The 21,897-nt window shown below is 39.3% G+C and overlaps 1 protein-coding gene and 1 long non-coding RNA gene across 3 annotated transcripts in view; one reads left to right on the forward strand and one right to left on the reverse strand.

The window, feature by feature from the left end:
• Positions 1–3,182, forward strand: part of LOC119244595 (uncharacterized) — a 56,429-nt gene extending 53,247 nt beyond the window's left edge. Inside the window, exon 6 of the long non-coding RNA XR_008551774.1 lies at positions 2,419–3,182. This is a non-coding gene — a long non-coding RNA (uncharacterized LOC119244595). The remainder of the gene's footprint in view (positions 1–2,418) is intronic.
• The window catches only part of SLC35F3 (solute carrier family 35 member F3), a 341,959-nt gene that overhangs the window by 9,443 nt on the left and 310,619 nt on the right, over positions 1–21,897 (reverse strand). For both annotated transcript variants that reach the window (XM_054694987.1, XM_037510404.1), the window contains one exon: positions 4,488–4,707. In XM_054694987.1, the coding sequence (XP_054550962.1) occupies positions 4,488–4,707 (220 nt within the window). The remainder of the gene's footprint in view (positions 1–4,487; positions 4,708–21,897) is intronic.

Below are 21,897 nucleotides of genomic sequence, written 5' to 3' on the forward strand. Positions count from 1 at the left end.
AAGACTTACAATGTAGATTTCTGATATCTTCTCTCTCTTCTCTATTGATTAAATAATATAACAGCTCATGTGTTCTTCCTGAGATGAGCTGTGCTGAGGCACCAAGGGAAGGGACTGGAGGCATAAGAAACAGTTTGCTAGTGAGCATTTGAGGAGCCCTGTCCCATGAGTTCATTGTGACAGGTGGCTTCAGGGAATAGTGATGCCCTCGCTAAAACCTCCAGTCTCCTCTTGGGGGTCCCAGCTAGATATTACAGGAATAATTGACTGGGGGTCATCACTGTCTGGACTGCAGCTGCCCTGAGACCATAGCCGAGTCTGAGGCTAGATCAAAGTACTAGCGCATCAGCTGGGAGCTCTGCCTCATCCTCATCACCTCTAGCAGCAGAGTAAAGCAGCCCTTAAGGGGTGTGTGTGTGAGGATGAGCAGAGTCTGAGAGACCTTCTCAAACCTGACGTTCCTTTGGAGATAACAGTTCTATTAAAAAAAGGTGCATATTTTACATTTGACTCCAGAACATCTCTGGGTTTCTTGGCTTACATTTAGAAGTGCTTCCCTGCTTAATTCCTGTGTGAAGAACTCGACAGAAGGCATATACTCTAAGATTTCACATGTCCCTCACCTTCCAGGTCTTCACATTCCAGGGGGATAGTCTGAGTATGAAATAGGCAGGTGAATTTCCCCAGGCCTTTCTTCTCTTATGTTTTCCTAATGCCTCATCTCCATATGTCCCACTCTTCTAACCCTAAGACAAGGATTTGGGGATCCAGACGGGTGGGTCACAGCGACCTTGAGGCCAAGCAGCTGATGGTAGAGAGGACTGTTTTTACTTTGACTGGAGATGAGGAAGAAACACAGATGTGGGAGACACTGAGAGGTTCAACAGTAGCCTGCTCGCCTCAATGGTGGCCTCACTCACTGTTATAACTTCTCAGGTCCCTGGGCCTCTGGATTCAGAGCTCTAGAAACCCACTCCAATTTTGGGTCTCCTCCCACCCCCTTACAAGACCACATCATTCCCAATCAAGTCGGGTGGAGCATGAAGGAGGAGGAGAGGGGCAGCATCCCAGTGCAATCCTGGCACTGAACCCTGTTCTCGTCAACAAGCATGAACCACGCACCCTTTGCTAGAACACTGTTTGTGGTGCATTTTACATCTGTATAGTTTGGGGCTTTTCAAAACAGGTCAAGAACAGAGTAATTTTCAAGTATACTTCTCCCAACACTTTCCCTTGGACTCTGGTACTGTTTTGTTGACTCAGATATTAGGGTTTGGAGATCTTCTCTTTGAAGCTCATATATGAGGGATGGGAAAGGGATCTGGGCTGTAAACTCCAGCTGTGCTCCCCCATGCTGTGTGTTCTGCGTTCTTCCCTGCACTGTGCTTGGGTGATGGGACAGCTTCTCACTCACTAAGGAAGCAGGATCAGAGGTGGAGTAACTCAGGGAGGAGGGGGCCTGGGGAACACTGAGAGCACTGTAATGATTGGAAGTATCAACCAGACTTCCATCGGAACTGGTTTTGGAAAAAGCATGGGTCCCCAGGGGAATGTGCTGCTGGGGCTCGAGGGCCCTCTGGGATGATCATTTGCCTTCTTGCTCCATGGTCAGTCCCTCCCAGTTAGAAAGCCCTAACTGGTTGTGGAGAGTGGCTGAATAATCAGCAAATCTCACCTTACATTTGGGCATGGGCTGGGCATGGCATCGCCCGATCAACCCTTCCTTCATCCACCTGCTGGTCACCGCTGGGTGGGCTTGCGTTTTAGGAGGGACCCTACTTCATCCTCCCAGAGTTCTACTTGCTCTTATTCTGCTGCTGCTGTGTGACACAAAATGGCCTCTCTAAATGTTTGTCAGTTTCTGACACTGTCAGCCACACTGACCTGGGTTGGTCCATCAAGCCCCTCTGGCTAAGAGTTAACATTTTTTGTGTTTTATGTGCCAAGCTTGCATCATCTTATTTTATTCTCACACTGTTCTGTAAGATGAGTACTAATACTCTATTTTAAAATGAGGTAACTCATAGGCCTAACTCATAGGCAGTCCCAATAGCTTGTAAGAGTGGGTGCAAGTCTAAATCCTAGTCACGTGCCTTTTGACTAGAACATGGTGCCCTCACTGCATGCTGGCTGGTGCACAGATGTGCCTCTGTCTCTCCAGGCTCAGGATTCTTAGCAGAGCCAAAGGTGACACAGGAGAAGCTTAGGCTCCTTTCAGTTACCTCCGATGCCACATGGGATGACTGATATCTCCCCAGTATCAAAAGATACATTTACTTTCTGCTTTGCCTGCCTGACCTGAACCAGGAACCCCAGGCCTTGTGATTTGAGTAATTATCTTAATAGGTTCGCTGTACAATCTGTTCTCCAAACATAATGCTGAGACTTGTGGTGTTTTTTATGTGTTTTACTCTCCAGCTTGAACCCTCAGCCCTCCAGAAAGGGGAACCATATCACTTCCCTTCAATCTTTGGAAACTACCCGGCAACAAGCTGGGAGAAGACTAAGACTAGCTTTGCATCAGTTTGATGGGGCTTTAAGTTCAAGATGTATGTTTATCAAGCAGAATCTTTCAGGGACTGAAAGCTGCTGGGACTCAGATTTCCCATGCTCTTTGAACTCTTGCAGATGAGAGGAGGGAAATTCACCATAATCTGGACTGGGAAGCTCCTAGATAACAGGTCACATACTTCTGAGAAGAGTGATGGGTATTAAAGAGACCCACAGCTGCACAGATGACACAATTCCACCACTAACACCAGCTCACTGGTCTTTGGTTTCAAGGCTGGCCTAGTGCTGAGGACTTCTAACAAAATTCTGGTCTGTGCTGACTGCTGTACCTGAACCAACAGATAGGAGGTTAGGATGGCGAGACCACATCACAGCTCAGACCTGTTAGGAAGAAAAGTCTTATCCATGTGTAGCAATAAAAAAAATCTTTATGATCCACACTGTTCCCTACAGACCTAGAAGGACTTCAGGTATTTTCGTATCTCCTTCTCTTAACCTGCAAACATTTGTTTTCTTCTGCTTCAATGCAGAAATAACCTTGAAGCATCTCTTCTCTGTAGCAAAGTCTCATTTGGAATCTGCTTTGGACATCAGAATCGTGCCAAAAATCCCATGAATTCCTTTGGCTCTTTGTGTCAAAATAAAGTCACAGCAGGCCCCAGATCATCCAAGGCCAGTGTCTCCTCAGGGAGGCTGTTGGAAAGGTGACTGCTGGGAGTATCTACATTTTTTGTGGAGAAGTATTGTATCATTTATTTGCTGAAAGCTTTTCTGGGTGGTAGCACAGTGAGTGAGTTTTTATTCCAAAATTAACACTAAGCCTCAAAACAAATTTTCCCCTTACTGAAAGCTAAAAATACGACTCAGCAGTTGACTCATGTCCCCACTGCTGTTTGAATAACTAGGTGGGCGTGACTCCACCATTAGGGTGATATCACTGTTCCCAGGACAATGACAAGTAGGGGGTCTTGAGTCTGCCTCTTGCTGGTTGCCAGCATGTTTCGCTCTTTTGGGACTGTCCATAAAATGGCTCTTAGTGTGATGGCCAGCCTACCTGGTCTGAGGGTGCAGGAAGGAGTGAGTGATGCACTCTGGCTACAAGAGAACCAGCTGTTTGGCTCAATCACTGCTTTGTAAACCCTGTTTGCGGCAAGGTGATGGGGGGAGCAGTAGCAGCCATTGGCCACCAGAGGGAGGCAAACCAAAGCCACTAGGATTCTGTCAACGCTAAAAGTCACCTGTTCTTTTATTCAGGGCAAGTCCCTCAATAATTTAGCTGATATTTGATAGTACATCCACCCAATTTCATACAGTTGTTATGAAGTTTGACTGGCTAAAATTTTGACTAGGTTTTAATGTGATTTACAAAGTCTCTGTTGTAACAAGAGGTAATTCAAGGCGTATTATTTCCCTCCCCCTTCATTTGGGTTGAGAAGGAAATGAAAATGTAGGAAAATGACACTCCAGAATTTGGATTTAGCAGACGTGTGTCTGGCTTACTTTGTCTGGACCATGTGTACGAAGCCAAAGAGCCTACCAAGACTGCATATACATGTGGATGCGGGATCCTCTGACTTTCACATACATCCTAAGGAGAAAGTGACAGTGTTAGCAGAGAGCTCCAGGCTTCAGGGCACTGCTGCCCATGAGACAGGGGTGAGCACACAGAGGGGGGAGCACATGGCCATTCCCTGGTCGGGTCCCCAACTGGCACATACTTTAGGGAATGCTTGTTGAAACGCTTGAAATGAAAGGTGCTTTAAATGAATGTTGTCTTGTATGGTTTGCAAGCAAGAAGGTTTGCAAGGCACACCAAGAACTGGGCCCTCTGCTGGGCTCCTTTTCTGCTGCAAATCAGAAGGAAAGTGGTCAGCAGCTTATGCTTATGGTCCAGCACATGGAGTCAAGCAAGCCAATGGGCAGGTTTAGGTTGACATGACTGAGTGAGGGAGGAAGACAGATAATAAGGAACTTACCCTCACTCCCATGAACCTGTCCCTGAGAACGATCCATGAGAGCAAGAACACAAAAGCTTTGTTGCAGCAGAACAACACGGAGACATCCGTAGTGTTTATTTTCTTTATTGCATGTAAGTACAGGTAGTTTGTGAGTGTCCAAAGAACACCAAAGGGGGCTGCCTTGGTAAAAAACACCTTCAAAGTCAAGCCATTGTCTCCAAAAAATCGACAGCATTCCCTAAAACAAGGAAAGAGAGGCAGTGTTATTATATTCTTGGGTTGAGACAGACCATTTTTTTTTTTTCTTATACCCAGCTTTTCTCTGTTTTCTGCAAATATTGGAAGGGGTGGGGCCTTTTCATTTGTCATTTTTTAAATAAACATCTTTCTATGAAAGCTTGTCAACCTATTGCTTTAGTCTATTGAAGGAAATGTTGCACAAATTATCTGACATCAGGGATTATTACTACTGTTCATGTGAGGTTTGGAAATGGCAGGTCTAGGCAGAGGATAGCATTGGGATTATTTGATGTGAAGAAGGCCCAGTTCCATGGTGGTTGACTATAAATTCTGTCACTTGCTTAGAAAGAGTAGGAAGTCACTGTTGTGTTTTATTTTTTTCTTGAGGGGAGGGTGGATATTTAGAGAGAACTCATTGAGACATATTGAAATCTTTCCCCAAACTGGAATCGTCTTTGTGATCAAGCCTGGGCAGTCATTTTCTGGGTGCATCTAGTGCATTTTGGCATAAAACACAGTCAACCCTTGAATAACACATTTTTAAACTGTGTGGGTCCACTTATGCATGGATATTTTTTCAATCTACAGGTCCCATATTTGCAGATTCAACAAACTGACATGTGTGGTTGGTTGAAACCACAAATATGGACACCATGGATACAGGAGCCAACTGTATCCAAATTATAAATTATAAGGGGATTTTTCAATTGAGGGGTGGGTTCACATTGTTCAGGGGTCAACTGTACTATTAATTTTTGATAATTGATCTCCATAAGGCTCTCTTTGGAACGAGTTCCTTAAACTATCACCTGGACATTCTCGTCTCCATGCCACTAATGGATCTGCTCATTCCTCTTGAGCTACTCTGAAGTTCAGCTTCTTAAGAGAGAGGGAGACAAGGAAACACCTATAGAAGAAAGTTTTTCAATGCCATTCTAGATTCTAAATGGTAGGACCAATGGTATATAAAAACCTACTTGAGGAAAATACAGCCACACACAGAAGAAGATAGGAGAGAAGGACATGGGTAAGAGCGAGGAGAGAGGCCTGAGAGGGCTTGGTCCACAGTGCTGCCTGCTGACTTGACTGTTGGAGAATGAAGATTGTGGTCCTGTTAGTCCCGAAGAGCTAGCTAAGGAGACATATGAATGAGGACACCCTGCTTGGTAAAAAGCACCTTCAAGGTCAAGCCGTTGTCTCCAAAAAATTGACAGCATTTCCTAAAACAAGGAGGAATCAGTCCTCTCCATCCAGGCTGACTGATGGTACCTAGCACGTCTAATAAACTAGGAATGAGGGCGGGAGTTAGACAAATATATTCAGGCGGGCTGTGACCTAGGTTACTCAATGTTAAAATCAATCAGTAAAGGGGGGAAAATTGCAAATAAAAGGGATTTGGTACAGCTTTGTTTATTCTTACCATCAGTCTAGACTGAGATTTGCCTTTATTCAGTACTCAACTAGGGGATATCCACAGAAGAAACAAAAAATTCAGACTTCTATGTTGATCTGAAACAAACCAATATCAGGCAAAACATTCGAATCATTAAATTTACCATGAAGTCAATTCAAATGAATTGATTCATTTCGACTTTATATATACAGATGCAACCTGCATCTAGCTGACAGGTTGAGATTTTGGTTTGCCTTGTAGTTTTCATAGAGCATTTCAGCTGCATTTCCTATGGCACTTTCTCAAGCCCTAGTCACAGAAAGTCCTCATTCCCCCTTTGACAGTGACCAGTGAAGTTTTCCTTCATGTTTGTGATTATGGTGGCTGTAACATGATGCTGGTCCCTGGAGGATGATCACCCAGAAATACAAGTATTCTTTCCTGTTACTAATGTTAACTCAACTTAGAGGTTACCCTTCAAGTAGGATTTTCAAATTTCCCCAGACTCTACTATTATAAGAAGACTCATGTTGTGGCAGGAGTGAGTCATACCAAGTCAATGGGACAATGACACCTTCTCCAAGAACATATCTTAGATTCCTCCAAAGTGTGATGATTATAGGAGTGATGGGGAAGAGATGGGGCAAGGCCATGGCTGGATATTGGTAGCCCCAGTTGTTGACTGGAAGTGGGGAGGGAAGCAGGAATTCATCTTACAGATAGAATTGGCAAGATTTCTGGGTGTAGTAGAGATCTGTTGGCCCATGGAGGACTCATGGCCAGGGAAATTCAGTGAAGGGGGTTCTAATGAGGCTGAAATGGTGGGGCTTCAGCTTATGTTCTATTTTAAGATCAAAGATTGTGCACTGACCATGTCGGTGGGCTTTTCTTGATTTCAAGTGGACCCAAGAGAGATGAAGAGCATAAATCCATTTCTGCCAAAGACCTTTCTTCAGATACAAAGAACAGGGTGTGACAGATGTTTTCTTGCCTGCTTTCCACTTCACTGGCAAGATAGTCTAATATCCTTCATTCCTTGGCAGGATTTAAAAGCTCAACAACAAGTTCCTCTCTGGAAGACCTGAGCCCTTCAGTTCCTGTCAATGGAGGCATATGTTTATCAAAACTTTGAATTAAATACATCCCAAACTAATGAAATATGAGTGAGAAAAGGAAAATTTTAAGTTGAGAGCTATAAGGAAGAGTCAAGAAAAGAATACTGCTATTGAATTAGGCGTGAGTAGAAGTATGGTGAAAGATAGGAAAATCTATGAAAATCTGTAACTTATACACTCACATTATTTGACAAATACCTATGTTCTTGTGACTTTTTAAAGCACCCTGAAAATGATAGCCTGGCTTGGTGGTATTAGGATGGCTTGTTATTTAAGTCAAATCAACAACCACTTGTTTTTCATTTATACTATTCATAATTCTAAACAAGGCACTGTGACTGATAGAGAACAAGTAAATGGTAAATGAACAATGCTGTTGAGAAGTTTATGGTATAATTGGGGAAATAAGACCGATTCCTCAATAGGAACCCATGCAATTTTTAATATCACATATTAGATGTGTGAAACATAATTATGGAATAGAATTCCTGTCTGGTGGAGATAGTTGGACTGATTTGAATCAAAACTTGAAGGATGTGTTGTATTTATACAATTGGGATGGAGGGGGAGAGAATATTCTTAGAGATAGAAGAAACTGGATCCATGAAACAGGAACAAATGACTCCAAAAGGGAAATAATTGTGGAAAATAATTTTTAAAATTTTGCTATCTTATATTTAAAGAGTTGAACTATAAAGTCAGGATGGTTTCTTGTGTGTGTGTGTGTGTGTGTGTGTGTGAGAGAGAGAGAGAGAGAGAGAGAGAGAGAATCAAGAGTTTTTTCTTTTAGATGTATAAGACTTGAGTCTTCATAGCAAAAGGTCCTACCATATACCATGCAAAATGTAGCAAGAAATAACCATAAGGCACATAACTGGACATGGAGAAAGATGTAAAAGCTCTCAAGAAAAAGAAAATGCAATCAGTCACGGGATAGGAAATTATAGTGGGGTCAGATATCTCAACAAATAAATGGAAGCTATGGTAGCATGACATATTTCTCCCCAGGTTAGATATTTGGCAAACATTCTTAACTTTTCCCTTTCCTCTTCACATGTAATTCATTATCAAGACCTATTGATTCATTCTCCTAAATACCTATTCCCAAGGCTACTACTCTGGCCCACACCTCTGTCCCCCTCTTTCTTGAACTACTGCCATTGGAAACTTAGACTGCAGTGGAGAGAGAAGCTCTCTCCTTTACAATTCAATTCATTCCTTATTCCATGTTATAAAGAGATACTCCTCTCCTTTTCCCTTAGGAAAATGTCAAGTATCCTAAGGTTTTCAAACAATGATGCACAGACCATCATCAGTCTTCCCGACCTTGTCTGTCCTTTAGTTTTATCCATCAATACTTATGCGCCCCTACGTGGACTTTAAAGCTCCTCGAACTCAGGCCTCCCTGGTGGCACAGGAGGTTGAGCGCAGAGCTGTGAGGCTGGCTGCAGCCTCTGCAGTGCTGGTTCTATCCCAGCCGGCCATGGAGATGCCCACATGGCGCAGCAGACCTCTCCTGTCTCATCCCCGGCTCCCTTCAGCAGTGTATTTCGTCAGTGTGTCTGTTCTGTTCCCTACTCTGTCTCTGGTGAATCCTCTCACCCTCCCGCGCATCTGGCCTGTACCCTGGTTCTTGTATAAATAAATAAATCTTAAAAAAAAAACAAAACAACTCCTTGAATTCATCCCAGTTTCTTGAATTCCACTCTTTCTCTGCTTTAGGTCTCACTGGCTTCTGTATGTCCTTTTCTTGAAATAGTCTTCCTCCCTCCCATATGTGTCCCCAGATGCCCTGTATTTCTTATTATACTTGTAGGACCCTCTACTGTAATTATTCTCCTGAAGAAGTTAGTAAATAATCAGATACAGTAAAATGTAAACACCACATGGATACTGTTGCTTCATATTATGTCCTCAGAATCCAGCATGTAATACGTTAATAATTCTTTCATAGAATGAATGTGCTTTTTCCCTTATGGGGGACCAATGGTTTTCAAACGATGCACAGACCATCATCAGTCTTAGAAACAAACCCCAAGGAGCTTTTAAAAATATGGATTGCCTGGATTCAACCTAGATATAATTAATCATACTGTCCAGTGAGGAGCTTAGGATTCTATAAAGAATGATACAGTCTATATGAGGGGTACATTCTTGACAACTCTTCATAATTCAAAACTTACAAATCTGATTAATTTTCTTACAGCTGCTCTGTGCTTTTGTTTGCCAGCTGATGTTAACATTGCCACCTGGCATTTATCGTTCAGCTTCCCAGAGTTGATATTGTGATTCTTGTTTAACTTTTAAAATCTTGAGGGAGTCACATTATTTGAAAATTTATGCATAAATGAAACATTAGTCATACTTATATTTTGTTACTGTAAATTTGCATTAAAATGCGACTGCACTGTATTTAAATTTTTTGCAAATGATTCTCATGTGCAGCTAAGTTTGGCTCCAAAAAGTTCATGCTGTCTCCCGGCTTTAAAAAATAACTTCTAAAATAACATAAAATTTACCATCTTAATCATTTTTAAGTATATGGTTTGGTACTGTTAAGTGCCTTCAGATTGTTTTGTAATCCAATTCCAGAACTCTCTTTGTCTTGCAGAACTGAAACTCAGTTCTCATTGAACAATTCCCATTCTTCCCTCCCTACAGTTGCTGGCAGCCGCCGCTCTTCTGTCTCTATGAATTAGACTCCTCCTGTAGCTGGGAGGAGTTTTTCCTTTCTGTGAAGGATTTATTTCACTCAGAATAATGTTTTCAAGATTCATGCATGTCCTATCATGTGTCAGAATTCCCTCTCTAATATTCTATAGTGTACACACAGCACATTTCGCATATCCATTCGTCTGTGTATGGACACTTGGGCTACTTCCACCTCTTGGCTGTTGTGAGTAATGGTGCTGTGAACCTGGTGTGCAAATACCTCTTTGAGACTCTCATTTCAATTCTTTGAAAGAATTCCCATCGACCCTGTTATCTTCTGTTTGCCATGGATGTAGGTGATACTGCCTTGGGTTGCCTCTCCATCGAGAAAAGTGATACTGAGCATCTTTCCTTGCTGGTTGGCATTTGCATGTCATTTGAGGTAATAGTCTATTTAACTTCTTTTCCTCTTTTTTCAACTGTTTGTTGTTGAGTCGTGGGAGTTCTTGCTATATTCTGGCTACTAACCCCTTTTCAGAGATATAAAGTCATCTAAAATAGTGGAAGAAAATATTTGCAAATCAATCTGTTGATTGTCTTTTGATGTAATCTAATTTATATTTACTTTTGTTGCCTATGCTTTTGATGTTAATTCAAGAAATTATGGCCAAATACAATGCCCTAATGCTCCCCCCTATATTTTCTTTAAAAAGTTTTATATTGTTAGTCTTTATTTTAGATCTTTGCTCTGTATTGATTTTAATTCTTATATATTTTATAGGTTGTGTGTCAGGATCTTATTTTATTCTTTTGCATGAGGGTATCTAGTTTTCAGGTACTAATCATTGAAAAAGCTGTCCATTCCCCATAGAATGGTACTGGCACCTTGTTGAACATCAGTTGAGTTGCTGAGATGTGAGGTTTTATTTATGGATCCTCTATTCTATGCCATTATATATGTTTTTATGCCAGTACCATACTTCACAACAGCTTAGATTACTGTAGCTGTTCATATTAAGAATCAGGAAATGTAGGGCCTCCCCTGGTGGTCAGAGGTTGAGTGCTGGGTTGTAAGGCTGCCCGCAGCCTCTGCAAGTGCCAGTTCGATCCCTGGGCACCAGTGAGGGTCTCACCAAAAAAAAAAAGAGAAAGAAAAGAATCAGGAAATGTAAACTTTAGTTCATTTACATTTCACAATCACTGCTTTATTAGAGTTTAACTCTGTTATCTTATTATTTTATTTGCCCCATGTTTTCTTATTCTTTGTATTTGTCTCTTTTGCCTTTTTATGCATTTTTAAATTAAAAATGACTCCATTAGCTTATTAGAAATACATTCTTTCAGACTTCCAGCAATAAATATTACAACCTGTAATCTTGATTTGAATATTTTAATTGATAATGTTATCATTTCTTGTACAAAAGCCTTGTAACTCTTTAACACATTTCTTTACCGTGTTTTGGATTATTATTGTCATAAATATCTATTCCACATATTTTTAAACCCTCTAACACACTACTATTTTAGACATTTAGTTTTCATTTATATTTTGCCATATATTTTCTCTTTCTGAAGTTCATCATTCTTTACTGTTTTGTGCTTCCATATGGGATCATTACATTTGCCTCAAGAGTCCCTTTAGCATTTCTTCCAGTGTTGGCTATTTGCATGAAAATATCTTTATTTTGTTTCACCATTTAAACTGGGTTTAGAATTTTTTTTTAATTAATAAATTTTATTTTTATATTCCCCATACAATTGCAATCCCCCCATTCTGACCCCAATCCCTCCCCTCCCACCCCCCACCCCCCAAAAAGTGTCTCTGGTACATAGTTTTTGTTGATTTTGATTTTCACTTTCTTATAGTTATTCATTTTCCTGGTCCCTTATTTAAGTTTTCTAGATTCCTGCTATGAGTGAGACCATGCGGTATTTTTCTTTTTCTTTTTGGCTTATTTCACTGAGCATGATCCCTTCCAGCGCCATCCATGTTGCTGCAAATTGCATGTGTTTATCTTTTTTGAATGCTGAGTAATATTCCATGGTGTATATGTACCACATCTTCTTGATCCAGTCATCTATTTTTGGGCATTTGGGCTGTTTCCAAAGCTTAGCTATTGTAAATAGTGCTGCTATAAACATAGGGGTGCAGATGTTCTTTGGAATTGATGTTTCTGTGTCCTTTGGGTAAATACCTAGGAGTGGAATTGCTGGATCCTGTTTAGAATTTTTAGTGGGTTTAGAATTCTAGATTGACAGTCATTCTTTCTACCCTTTAAGACATCATTCCATTGTCTTCTGGCTTTTAGTTTTTCTATTTAGAACTCAGTTTTTCTAACTTCTTTTAATATTTTGTATCTTCCACATTTTAGCAGATTTGCTATGCAATTCGTAGGTTTGTTTGTTTTATTTTTGGCTATTTGGGATTTACAAATCTTAAATCTGTGGTTTAATTCCATCCCTTACTTTTGGGGAAATTCTTGGACAATGTACTCTTTCTCCTCTGTGTTGGGACTTCAGTATGTGTCAGACCTATTCACTGTTCACTGTAAGTATCTTATACTTCTTTTTAATTTTCACCTCTCTTTTCAATCTGTGATTCAATCTACATGTTTGCTACTGGTGTATTTCCCATTTTACAAATCTTGTCTTTGTTGTGTCTAAACAGTAATTAAATCCAACAGATTCTTAATTTCTATTTTTTTCTATTTGATTATTTTGTTAAAGATTTATTTATTTATGCATACAAGAACTGAGGTATAAGCCAGAGAAGCTGGGGGGTGAGAGGATTCACCAGAGAACAGAGTGGGGAGCAGAGCAGGCAGATCTACTGAAACACACTGCTGAGGGGAGCAGTGGGCGAGGCAGGAGAGGTCTGCTGCACCATGTGTGCCGCTCCCTGGCCTGCCAGGGATCAAACTTGTTTGTGCTGCAGTGGCTGGAGATAGCTTGATAGTACTATCTTTGACCTGTGCCACCAGGGGAGCCCTATTTGATTATTCTTCATAGATAGTAGTTCTGTGGTAAAATTCTTTAATATGGTCAAGAAAAAAAATGACTATATAATCAATATTTTATAGTGCACATCTGATTACTCCAAAATTTATAACACGTCTGGATCTGTTTAATCCCTATCTTATTGTGTGTGTGTGTGTGTACACTGTGTGTGTACACGTGTATGTGTGTGTGTGTGTTTGTGTGTGTGTGTGTGTGTGTGGTCATCTGGTCCTGTTTCCTGACAAGTATTTTTTTCTTAATTGATGAAATATTTTGAAATATTATAGGGCTGTGGATGATATAATCTTCTAGTGTAGACTTAATTTCTTCTGGCATAAATTTTACCTTGATTAGTTGATGTTAGCCAATTTCTGTCCCCCTCCCCCCTTATTCTCTCAGGTTACAGCTCTTTTGAAGGCTAGAAGTCTCTCCTGCTTGATGGATTTGAAACCCAATATTTCACTCTAGAACCATTAGTCAACTGAAGTCTTTACCACTGTCAATACCCAAATGTCTTTCTGCTTGGTTTCTCTGTATCTGGCCCCAAACAGTGTCTTCAGGGGTAACTGTACATGGAAATCAGGTTAACTTCTGTTCAATTATTTTTCTCTGGGATCTTGAATCAGTCTCAATGTGTGGCTGCGTTGCCAGCCTTGAATTCATAGTTTTGTCTTCATATACCAATTAGTGCTCTATGCTGATTTTCATTTGGCTTCTATAACTCATTCTGTAAACTGACAATTCTGCAAGAGGAAAGCCAGCTAATACAAGATTGCTTCATGTGTTTTTCTTTGCTCAGATCTTTGTGCTTCAAGTCCTAGCTGTATTGATACCTCTCTGATACCTTCAAACAACTTTTTTGAAGGTAGCCCTCCCTACAAGTTTTATAATTTTTCATAGAGGGATGGTTAATTTGATTTACTTTGTCACAGATCTGTCTCCCTTGTTCAAGCAGCTAAAATTTAGAGGCTCTAAGCAAGTTCTGAAATGGATCTAGGTATGTGATGATTAAATAAGCTATAATATTAGCGAGTTGATAATCCCTGGGCCTCACTCCAGAGATTTTTTTTTAGTAGATTTGGAATGAAGCACAAAAATTTATGTTTTTAAAAAGATACACAGGCGATTCTGATGCATGTTCAGGTTTGGGAGACAGTTCTCTAGATAACTCTCTCAAAGTATGTCAAAGAAAAAGTGATACACACAATAGAATATATAATTCAGCTCATAAAAAATGAAATCTTTACATTTGCAACATGGATGGATGTTGAGGGCATTATACTTAGTGAAACAAGTTATACAGGACGATAAACTATAGTCCCACTGATGTAATGTCACTTTTATGTGAATTCTAGAAACAAACTGAGTTCGTGGACACAATGGTTATCAGAGGTTGGGAACAGAGAGTAGGTGGTCAAAAGGTACAAAATTTCAGTTATAAAATAAATAACTCAGGGAATTATGTGCAGTATAATGTCTATTGTTAATACTACTGTATTGCATATTTGAAAATTGCTAAGAAAATAGCTTTAAAAGTTTAAATTGCTTTAAAAGTTCTCATCACAAGAAAAGAAACTTTATAACCTCTGATGGATGTTCATTTCACAATATATATAAATATAAAATCATTACGTTGTATACCTGAAACTAATACAATGTTATATTGCAGTTATACCTCTATAAAAACAAAAGAGGCTATGATTATGGTTTAAAAAAAGCACCTCCAAGGAAGACCTGTATTACTACCATCACTTCTCAGCCATATTACTATCCTCATTGCTAACTTTCTTTCTCCCTCTTTTAAAACCCTAAGTCAGACCAGTCTGTTCTTGGCTCAGAAACTTCCAATGTAGTCCCATTTTATTCAGGGTAGAAAATGTAAATTAGCAGGAAGACCTGTACATGGTTCTCTCTGCTCATTCAGGATTCTGCTCAAATGTCAGAGAAAAGAAGGGTGGTGAGGTAGTGATTACTATTTTATAGATTGTATCTGGAAGGTTTCTTTAGCACTTGCACTTACTCACTAACATGGCATATGTTTACTTTTTTATTGTATGTGTCCTTCCACCAAAATATGAGCCCAATAAAAGTAAGGATTTTGTTTAATTCACTGCTATATCCCCATGCCTAAAACAATGCATGATGCATTGTAGAAACTATAAATATTTGTTGATAAAGTAACTTCATATTTCCACAGAAAATTGCTGAATTAGAACCTGGAGGTGTGGGGCCAAGAAGATACATTTTATGGGATACCTCAAATTATATTTATTTACTCAAATTACATTGGAATATTTAATTTCTAAAAATCTGGTTTCCATCTGAAATCTTTTACCAATCAAGCTTATAACTCTCATCCATCCTTAGATACTCTATTCCTGACAAGGCTAGGAACATTAGTAACACTTGGAACTGAATTTCTTTTACACTTCTGTACATTAATTATCTGAGCTCTGTGGGTATGTATTTGTGTATGTGTTACTTTCTTGACATATGTGTATTGGATACTTTCCTGAAGGAAAACATTATAGGAAACAGCCATGGCTTGAATATGATATACTTAATGCCACCCCATCTTTTTTAAAGATTTATTTATTTATACAAGAAACGGAGTACAGGCCAGATGCGCAGGAGGGTGAGAGAATTAACCAGAGACAGAGCAGGGAACAGAACAGGCAGACTGATGAAATACACTCCTGAGGGGAGCAGCGGGCGAGACAGGAGCAATTCGCTGCACCATGTGGGACCCTCGCTGGCTGGCTGGGTTCAAACCAGCGCTGAAGAGACGACTGCAGATAGCTTCACAGCCTGACGCTCAACTGCCTGTGCCACTAGGGGAGGCCCTCCCCCCCTTTTTAAAGGTACATGACAATGAACAAAGACAGCACACTAACTTAGAATCCAGATCATTTAATATTTTGTCACTTCCAGAACTTAGTTATTTGTACTACTTGAAGATATTGGACAGATTGTTGTATTGTCATGCCATTTGGTTTAAGAAAACAATCTATAGTGACTAATATCTGAAGCAGCAGACTCCTATTGCCATTCATGAAGGTGAAAATGGGAATACACATTTTCATTGATTATGTCCAAATGTGATTCCTGAAGAGGGTAGGTGCAGTGGAGGTTGAGCTGTACAGGGAATATCACTTCTGCAATGATACCAAGGCACCCCAGACAAAAATTCCTAGGTGGGAAACCAGACTTTTTTTTTTAAGATCTAATTTTCTTTTTTTTTTTTATTTTTTAAATTTTTAAATTTTAAAAATTTAATTTTTTTTATTTTATATAATTCTTACATCATTTTTCATCTTTGCACAATGTATGCATTTTCATTTTGGTTATATTCCCCATACAATTGCACCCCCCCTTATCTTGACTCTAGTTCTTCCTCTTCCCCGCCCCCCCCCTCCCCCGTAGTATGTCTCTGGTTTATAGTTGCTTGTTGATTTTGATTATTACTTTGTATTGCGTAGTCTTTTTTCCTGGTCTCTTATTTAGGTTTTCTAAATTCCTGCTATGAGTGAGACCATCCGGTATTTTTCTTTTTCTTTCTGACTTATTTCGCGGAGCATGATCCCTTCTAGCTCCATCCATGTTGCTGCAAACTGCACATGTTTATCTTTTTTGATTGCTGAGTAATATTCCATTGTGTATATGTACCACATCTTCTTGATCCAGTCATCTATTTTTGGGCATTTGGGTTGTTTCCATAGCTTAGCTATTGTAAATAGTGCTGCTATAAACATAGGGGTGCAGGTGCTCTTTGGGATTGATGTTTATGTGTCCTTTGGGTAAATACCTGGGAGTGGAATTGCTGGATCATATGGAAGCTCTATGTTTAGTAGGTCAAGAAATCTCCACACAGCTCTCTATAGTGGTTGGACCAGTTTGCACTCCCACCGGCAGTGCAGGAGAGTTCCTTTTTCTCCACATCCTCGCCAACATTTGTTGTTGCTAGTTTAATATGTGCCATTCTCACTGGTATAAGGTGGTATCTCATGGTAGTTTTGATTTGCATTTCCCTGATTACAAGTGATGTTGAACATTATTTCATATGCCTGTTGGCCATTTGCACAACACAGAAAAAGAAAACTACAGGCCAATCTCTCTAATGAACACTGATGCAAAAATCCTCAATAAAATTTTAGTTATCAGAATCCAACAATGTATCCATAAGATAATTCACCACGACCAAGTAGGATTCATTCCAGGGACACAAGGATGGTTCAACATCTGAAAATCAATCAACGTTATCCAACACATCAACAAAAAGAAATATAAAAACCATATGATAATATCAGTAGATGCTGAGAGAGCTTTCAACAAAGTGCAACACCCATTCATGATAAAAGCCCTTGAAATTCTTGGGATACAAGGAACATATCTCAACATCATAAAGGCCATATATGACAAGCCAACAGCCAGTATAATTCTCAATGGCGAAAACTGAAAGCATTTCCATTAAGATCTGGAATAAGACAAGGATGTCCGCTCTCACCACTGCTTTTCAATATAATACTGGAAGTCCTAGCCAGAGCAACAAGACAAGAGAAAGACATACAAGGACTCCAAATAGGAAAAAGAGAAAGACATACAAGGACTCCAAATAGGAAAAGAAGAAGTCAAACTATCACTATTTGCAGATGATATGATAATATGCATAGAGAAACCCAAAAACTCCACAGAAAAACTAATTCAACTAATCAATCAGTTTAGTAAAGTGGCAGGACACAAAATCAACACACAAAAACCAGTAGCCTTCCTATACACAAACAATAAATCTGAAGAAGAAGAAATAAAAAAAAATCCCTTTTATTATCGAAACAAAAAAAATCAAATACTTGGGAATAAATCTAACAAAAGAGGTAAAGGACCTATACAAAGAAAACTATAAAACACTGTTAAAAGAAATAGAAGACAACACAAAGAAATGGAAAGACATCCCCTGCTCATGGATTGGAAGAATAAACATTATTAAAATGGCCATCCTACCAAAAGCAATAGATTCAATGCTATTCCAATAAAAATTTTAATGACATTCTTCAAAGAAATAGAACAATTATTGATGAAATTCATATGGAATCACCAAAAACCCCAAATAGCCAAAGCTCTCCTGAAAGAAAAAGAAGGGAATGGAGGCATTACACTCCCAGACTTCAAACTGTACTACAAAGCCATAATCATCAAAACTGCATGCTTTTGGAACAAGAACAGACAGACAGACCAATGGAATCCAATAGAAAATCCAGAAATAAACCCACAGATTTATGGTCAACTAATCTTTGACAAAGGAGCAAAGAATATGCACTGGAGCAAAGAAAGTCTGTTCAATAAATGGTGCTGGGAAATCTGGGTCGCTAAATGCAAAAGAATGAAGCTTGACTACTACCTAACACCATGCACAAAAACCAACTCAAAATGGATTAAAGAACTAGACATAAGACCTGAAACCATAAAATACATAGAAGGAAATATAAGCAAAATACTACATGACATGCACATCAAAGACATCTTTATAGACACATCAACCAAAGCAGTGATAGTGAAGGCAAAGATAAACAGCTGGGACTACATCAAATTAAAAAGCTTCTGCACAGCAAAAGAGACAATAACAAAAACAAAGAGAAACCCCACCAACTGGGAGAACATTTTTGCACACAACGCTAATGATAAAGGACTGATCACAAAAATCTACAAAGAGCTGATGAGACTCAACAAAAACAAAGAAAATAATCCAGTCAAAAAATGGGCAGAAGAGCTGAAAAGAAACTTCTCTGAAGGGGAAACCAGACTCTTAACTGTTCATGTGTGAGAATTCTCCTCAAATACAAGCCATTAAGATAGTGCTTGCCAAGTAACACATGACCAAGAGTCTACCTTCTTGAAAACAACAACCAAAAATGTGGGGAAAACACCTGGGCTACTTTTATGTGGTAGGGGGCTGGATCAACCCAAGCAATTCGGCACAAATAGCATAGTGGTCCTTGGACACATGGGAAGTTGGTGAGGGCACACAGATCCATGTATTTTGTGGGACTTTTGGGTCATGAACAAAATAATGTTGATTTTTGAAGTTTCCCCTGTTAAGCCCATGGTGGCCTGATGTCTGGCAGAGTATGCAGAACATGCCCACCTGACATCAGTCAGAGGTCCCCTGAGCCTGATCAATTGTCCACTGAGCATGACCTGGTACCAGGAAGACATGACTTAGCACAGGGCAGGGAACTCAGGCCAAGCTTTGATCCCTAGGGAGCAAATTTAGTCTGGACCATCAGGAGGGAAGACCACTGATTCTCTTCCTGCCTCTGTGAAAAATGGCTCTGCTTTTGTACCTGTGGCTCAAATCTCCAAGTTCTTTCTGTCAGACTCATTAATATTAATTCTGAAATAAGTTTACATTAATATTAGTATACATTACAGTGATAGCATATATTATCCAATTTAAGGAATATACACATACACAGCAGTAGATTAAATCTAGCTATCTATTTAGGAAGATAGAGGAAGAGGAGAAGATAGATTTAGGAAGATAGAAGAGGAGACTGAATGATGCGTGAAATAAAAAAAAATATAATAAAACTAAATGACTAATTTGGGCTTCCCTCTGATCATAAATAGTTTTATTTTCAATAAATGTAATTTCTAAGTCTTGGAAATAGTAACAGAAAATTGGAACTACATTCACTGATAGACCCTTTGATCTCCTTCCTTTGATAGGTTTTAAGATGTATACTTAGTTGAGAAAAAATGTCATTTAAATATATTTGGATATTCAACTATTTGGATATTCATATATGTATGGGTTCTACTCAGAAGAATTAAAAATGAAGAAATGGAAGTAAAAGAATTAAAAATGAGGAAAATTAGAAGAAATGGTAATAGGTTCACTGAGTATTGACCTCATGGTGACAGCCTCCCTGAGACTTGTGTTTGGGACACTCCACAGTCCCTCACTTGGGAGATAGAAATGGGCACAGACCCCTGTGGACAGCGCCAGCTTTCCCATCACATGGAAGCTGCTGCACAGCTTGCCCTCAGCAGATGAATAAAAAGACCCCCTGCGAGATTTCATACTTGAACAGAGGCACCATGGAAAACATCAAATGGGTTGGGTCAGCTTATAAGAATTAAGAAGAATTTTAATGAATACTCACATTGTGGTTGGTCTGAGAGATAACATGTATACTGCTTGGGGCCTATTTACATGTTGACATGGGGCAAGATTTTAGAAATGGAAAAATAGAATTTGCAGCAGGGGTAGCCATGTCCTTGGGACAAAAGAATATCTCATTGAGAGATTCAGAGAGAGGCTAGAGTGTCCTGAGAACAATCAGAAAGGGGAGAGTAGATAACCTGGGATGAAATACTGAACTCACCCCAGGAGACTAGAGACACCAGCTGGCTGTCTTGTTACTGGAACTGTGGTCAGATCAAGGTAGAGCTATGTAATTGGAGTTATTGTTCCATAACTCCCTCCTTTTACAACTAGATGCTTATGGTAAAACATACCCAGATTACAGACAGCTCCTGAAAATGAACTGTTTCCCACTCCCAACCCCTAGTTCTCCTCAGTATATCACTGAGACAGGATCATGCCTTCTTCCTATCTGGAAGACGAGGGGAAGATACAGGAAAATATTCAACTACAAGAAAACCAAGTTCAGGGCCATGGGTAGCCTGAGCTTTCATTGCAGGAAATTATCCAGTTGTATGATTCTTCCCTACAATGGCTTTTAAAAATACTAATTTTGTAGAACATTTTATGTGCTTTCTTAAAGCAATTAAAAAAATTGAAAAGAGAAAAGAACTTTTACTCACGATGAAAGCATTTCAACACAATTGTGATTTTATCATGCTCCCTTTAGATCTGCCCCCACACAGGTGTGTTTACACAGGTGTAATCATTGTAGAGGTAATTTGCTTTTTAACTGATATTTCAAAGAATGTTCCCTTGGATTGCATGGTTTTCTACTTACTGGATTTTATTTTTTTGGTCTATGTAAATGTGTGACTGCTGACAATCTGCAAACATCCCTGTGCAGATTTTCTAGTGATGGTTTGTATTGAATTGAGGCTGGTGTACCTATCACAATAGTCTCAGCTATTACCTTATTATTAGATACTCTGTTCCTCCCAATTAGTCCTATTATATTAAAAGCATAACAAATATTTTCATACTTAAAGCTTTCCACAAAGTTTAGAATTTATCCTAAAGAATAAATGCATTCATAATAGAATGTTGGGGGTTTTAGATGATCCCAGTACTTGTAAATGTCACTACCAACTCATGATTAGGGCACATCTGTAATTAATTGTATTGTAAAGAAAACAGATATCATGGAAAGAAGTAGGGCGTAGCATCCTTACCCTGAGGTGTATACATGGATGCTCATTTTGCATCCAAGGAATAGTTCCCCAGACCTCAGCACATACTGAAGTATTTTACTGAAGACTAATGGCAGAATGGCCTAGAAGCACAGCACATGTACACCTTCCCATGCTCTTGATCTCTTCATTCAGAGTGATAAGCAGTTTGTAAGGTGGTTGTAAAAGATATTCAAGTTCAGAGAATCCAATCTTCTTGCTAGTACTAGAGTGAATGTTTTTCAACTTTGAGATTCAGACATTAGACAAAAGTCAGTTGCATCTAGCCATAATAGATTTTATTTTATAAGCATTGAACTGTTGGGCAGATATCTAAAGTTTTAAGCTAACAGAGGCAGAAGAAACAAGTTACTAAAGACCTGACTTAGGTTTTTGTTTATTTTGAAATTTTTTAAAAGATTTATTTATTTATCAATACAAGAACTGGGGTACAGGCCAGAGGTGTGGGGGTTGAGAATTTTAAGATATCTTTTAGGAAGTTTTAAGTAAAATGGTTTTCCTATATAAGCCACTATAGCTCATAGTAAGGAAAAATGTGTCTGCACTTCCCAGAGGAAAGTTTCAATGTTGTACCTCTTCCCTTTTATAGCGAACCGGGGCTAGTCAAAGTATCCTTGTATATTAGATCAAGCTTAAACAA

Source organism: Talpa occidentalis, unplaced genomic scaffold (assembly GCF_014898055.3).
Source record: "Talpa occidentalis isolate TD23 unplaced genomic scaffold, MPIMG_talOcc4v2.1 talOcc4.14, whole genome shotgun sequence".
In the NCBI taxonomy this organism is placed as follows: domain Eukaryota; kingdom Metazoa; phylum Chordata; class Mammalia; order Eulipotyphla; family Talpidae; genus Talpa; species Talpa occidentalis.